Genomic DNA, 5,000 nt, shown 5'->3' with positions numbered 1-5,000 from the left:
GAGCTGGGTATGCATACAAAAACTAGTGATGTGTTGATGAAGCTTCATGAAACAGTGTCATGTCGTTCAGAGGTCAGTAGGGGGCGCCATCAGTTTAAAAAAGATGTGATGTTTCATTAGAACAGTTGTTCAAAACAAAGAAAAATATTGCAGAGACGCCATCTAATAAAAAACAATGCTTCGTGAAGCTTCATCAGCACATCACAAAAAAACAAATGTTCACTCTGGCTCACAAACACACAACGATGATCTCATGCTTATGTAACCGACACACAACACACACACACTCTCTCACACACATGTGACACATGCTCCCTCCAGCCAGGTCACATGCTTGACGACCATCCTCACACCCGTGATGTCGCCGGCGGCGGTTTCTGTTGCCACGGTGACGGGACTCACCCCGAGAAAGATGTTCTTGGACGAGTCGAAGCCGGCGGCGTAGATGCGCGCCGTGTAGGGGGCGCTGCGCTCGCACATGATGCGGCAGGCGTAGCGCGAGATTGTGCTCTGAGCCGACTGGCCGCCGCCCCCTTCCCCGGCGCCGCCCCCACTCTGACCGCCGCTGCCGCCGCCGCCGCCCGCCGTGTCCGTGACCACGAAGTCGATCATGCTCTCGGTGGAGCGTCCGATCTGAAGGAGAAGACGTTTACATGTAAATATTCATCGACAACAAGAGATGATGTCATCAGTAGGCGACGACATGTTGCTGGTGTAGCTACTATATCGGTCCCCCCTACAATATCGTCCCCCCTACTATATCGTCCCCCCTACAATATCGTTCCCACTACAATATCGTCCCCCCTACAATATCGGTCCCCCCTACAATATCGTCCCCCCTACAATATCGGTCCCCCCTACAATATCGTCCCCCCTACTATATCGTTCCCCCTACAATATCGTCCTCCCTACAATATTGTCCCCCCTACAATATCGTCCCCCCTACAATATGGTCCCCCCTACAATATCGTCCCCCACTTCATACGTGATGACATCACGCTGCATATGCGAACGTCTCTTAAAAATATTTTTTATGGGTTAAGGAAACGTTTATATGATACTTTTTACCACATAAAACATTTATATATATATATATATATATATATATATATATAAGAAGACGATCTTCGTCAACATAATAACTTTCTTTCATTTCCTGGTCTGACGATCATGTGACTTTGACACCAGGAAGTGCTACATGTGACGAAGCCGCTGATTGGCTGAAGCTGTTTTACTAATAATAACGCACAACTGTATAATGAAATACAAACATTCGAGTTCAGAAATAATTAGCTTATGTACATTTATTAATTTATTTAAATCGGGGGAAAAAAATCGAAATGAAAACTAAATAATTACTGAGGTGTTTATAAACTACAGACAGAGATAATAAGTTAAAGAAAGGGGAAAATTCTAACATTTTTGTTATTTGAAAAGCGAATTATTTCTGAACTCGAATGTTTGTATTTCATTGTACAGTTGTGTGTTATTATTAGTAAAACAGTTTAGGCCAATCAGAGGCTTCGTCACATGTAGCGCGGACACTTCCTGTTGGTGTCAAAAGCACATGATCGTCAGAACAGGAAATGAAAGAAAGTGATGATGTTGACGAAGATCGTCTTCTTGTTAATATAATTGTTTTATGAGGTAAAAATATCATGTAAACGTTCTGTTGACGTTTCTTTAAACCATAAAAAATATTTTAAAGACACGTTCGCATATGCAGCGTGACGTCATCACATAGGAAGTGGGGGAACGATATTGTAAGGGGGACCGATACTGTAGGGGGGAAGATATTGTAGGGGGGACCGATACTGTAGGGGGGACAATATTGTAGGGGGGACCGATACTGTAGGGGGGACAATATTGTAGGGGGGACCGATACTGTAGGGGGGACAATATTGTAGGGGGGACAGATATATTGTAGGGGGGACGATACGATATTGTAGGGGGGACCGATACTGTAGGGGGGACGATATTGTAGGGGGGACCGATACTGTAGGGGGGACAATATTGTAGGGGGGACAGATATATTGTAGGGGGGACGATACGATATTGTAGGGGGGACCGATACTGTAGGGGGGACAATATTGTAGGGGGGACCGATATATTGTAGGGGGGACGATATTGTAGGGGGGACAGATATATTGTAGGGGGGACGATACGATATTGTAGGGGGGACCGATACTGTAGGGGGGACGATATTGTAGGGGGGACCGATACTGTAGGGGGGACGATATTGTAGGGGGGACGATATTGTAGGGGGGACCGATACTGTAGGGGGGACAATATTGTAGGGGGGGGCCGATACTGTAGGGGGGACAATATTGTAGGGGGGACCGATACTGTAGGGGGGACAATATTGTAGGGGGGACCGATATATTGTAGGGGGGACGATACGATATTGTAGGGGGGACCGATACTGTAGGGGGGACGATATTGTAGGGGGGACCGATACTGTAGGGGGGACGATATTGTAGGGGCGACCGATATTGTAGGGGGGACCAATACTGTAGGGGGGACAATATTGTAGGGGGGACCGATACTGTAGGGGGGACAATATTGTAGGGGGGACCAATACTGTAGGGGGGACAATATTGTAGGGGGGACCGATACTGTAGGGGGGACGATATTGTAGGGGGGACCGATATATTGTAGGGGGGACGATACTGTAGTTCGGACGATACTGTAGCCACACCGGGCGACACTGACCTGGAACATGTCCGTGTTGGTGTCATGCGTGTACTCCACGATGACGGAGTGGCTCCGGGACAGTGTGTAGGAGATGCTGTGCTGGCTCTTGTTGCTGAGCGCCTGCCAATAGGAAGCACAGGATCTTGGTCACGTGACACAAGGAGATCTGAAGGTCTGGCGAGTGCAGCAGGTTTTTCCCTCCTCCGGGGAGCGAGCACAGCTGGAGCGGTTTCATCAGCTGCTGGAACAGTGTTTGTGATCCACTCGCTCTGACGGCTGATGGTTCAAAACCCTGATGTTCCATCGTTTTAAAGATCGCTGGTAACTTACGAGTCAGAGGCCGGAAATCTTTTGAAATTTTTTTTTATTGTAAAAATTCTAAAATTCATTTATTCTGAAATAATAGAATTTTATATTCTCTATATTGAAATGTTACATTTATTTTTTATTAAATAATGAAATTCAATAGTTTATATATTAAAGGGATGCTTAATTTAAAATGAATGAATTGATTAAAAAATGTATTGCGAAAATTGAAAGTTTAATTAATTTCTTTTTACACATAGAATTTGAAATTATAATTCCAATAAATACAATTAAATATGTTAATTTGTTGCCTTTTAAATTTAATATGAACATTTGATGCATTGAGGCATCCATCCTTCCATCCATCCATCCATCCATCCATCCATCCATCCATCCATCCATCCATCCATCCATCCATCCATCCATCCATCCATCCTTCCTTCCATCCATCCATCCATCCATCCATCCATCCATCCATCCATCCATCCATCCTTCCTTCCATCCATCCATCCATCCATCCATCCATCCATCCATCCATCCATCCATCCATCCATCCATCCTTCCTTCCTTCCATCCATCCATCCATCCATCCATCCTTCCATCCTTCCTTCCATCCATCCATCCATCCATCCATCCATCCATCCATCCATCCATCCATCCATCCATCCATCCATCCATCCATCCATCCATCCATCCATCCATCCATCCATCCATCCATCCTTCCATCCTTCCTTCCTTCCATCCATCCATCCATCCATCCATCCATCCATCCATCCATCCATCCATCCATCCATCCATCCTTCCTTCCATCCATCCATCCATCCATCCATCCATCCATCCTTACATCCATCGGCACTGTAGAATTTTTTATATTTAATTAAAAATGTAGAATTTATTTTTGGTCTCTCTGAATTAGAAAATCAAATGTAAAAAAAATAAATCAAATGGTTTCTGACCTTTGACACCAGAGGGGTGGACACATTGTGGATGACGTCCGGCTTGACCCCGTTGGCCTTCGGTCTCTTGTAGAGCGCCAGACGACTTCTTCTCCGTCCTTTGTCTCCGTTGACCAGCGAACCATTGTGTCTTCACGGCAACACAACACAAAAAGTGTGTTAGAAGAGTTGAGTCACAAATGAACTATGAAAAAATGACTCATTGTAAGTGCGTAAGTAAGTACGTAAGTAATATTTGTAGAGCGCTTTTCTAGACCAGGGTCACAAAGCGCTTAAACAATCAAAACAAGAAGAAAATATATCCTTAAAAGACAACACCGAGACAAACACAGGAGTCTCAGAGAATCAAGGACAAGCCTGAACAAATAAAAGTGTGAGGATCAGAGAAATGTGAGTTCTTCTACTAGAGCGGGTCTGAATTGTACCACGTGTTTGAAGGGCCACATTGTATACACAGACTATATCATTTGGCCCCTCTCGGACATTATATACCCCCCTTCCCTGATATATAAACAGGTCTAATATTGAATGAAGAATATTAAAGTGCAGAATAAAAGGCGTGTTATCAGTTCAGTAGGTCAATGTTCATAAGCGCCAAAACATCCGTGACTCTGGGAAGGATTCCGTGTTCCTCCGTGTTCAGATGACGTGAATAAATATTGACGAGGAAAAAAAAGTGAAGACTCTGACGCAGATGAAGTATTTGTTCAGCTAATAAGGACATGGACGTGGAATTGTTTGACAGCAAACATTCCAGTAGTTCAGGATCAATCTTAGGACAATCTGTTCATGTTCGCTCCCAGTGAGGCGTTTGTTACCGTTTTAATTTGAAAAAAATATCTACTCTTTCCCTCTCAGATTTATTCTATTCTTATTTTTGATTCTGATGGAAGTGCAATAATCACCTACTTTGAGGTACTGGTGGGTCGATGAAGCTTCATGAAACAGGGCTCATGGTATAAAGAGGTCAGTAGGTGGCGCCCTTGATGTGAGCTTTCAATAGAAAAAACAGTTTGAAGCTGCATAAAAGCTAAAATACATTAT

At 44.2% G+C, this 5,000-nt stretch overlaps 1 protein-coding gene across 3 annotated transcripts in view; it reads right to left on the bottom strand.

Moving 5' to 3' along the window:
- The window catches only part of peli3 (pellino E3 ubiquitin protein ligase family member 3), a 38,000-nt gene that overhangs the window by 10,981 nt on the left and 22,019 nt on the right, over positions 1-5,000 (bottom strand). For all 3 annotated transcript variants that reach the window (XM_087788479.1, XM_087788480.1, XM_087788481.1), the window contains exons 3-5: positions 3,957-4,086; positions 2,713-2,814; positions 403-633 (exon numbers count right to left, since the gene is read on the bottom strand). In XM_087788479.1, the coding sequence (XP_087644605.1) occupies positions 403-633; positions 2,713-2,814; positions 3,957-4,086 (463 nt within the window). The remainder of the gene's footprint in view (positions 1-402; positions 634-2,712; positions 2,815-3,956; positions 4,087-5,000) is intronic.

The sequence above is a fragment of the Callionymus lyra genome, chromosome 4, assembly GCF_982586985.1.
Source record: "Callionymus lyra chromosome 4, fCalLyr1.hap1.1, whole genome shotgun sequence".
Taxonomy (NCBI): domain Eukaryota; kingdom Metazoa; phylum Chordata; class Actinopteri; order Syngnathiformes; family Callionymidae; genus Callionymus; species Callionymus lyra.
The sequence above is the reverse complement of the archived record's forward strand: the minus strand, read 5'-3'. Positions and strand labels throughout refer to the sequence as shown.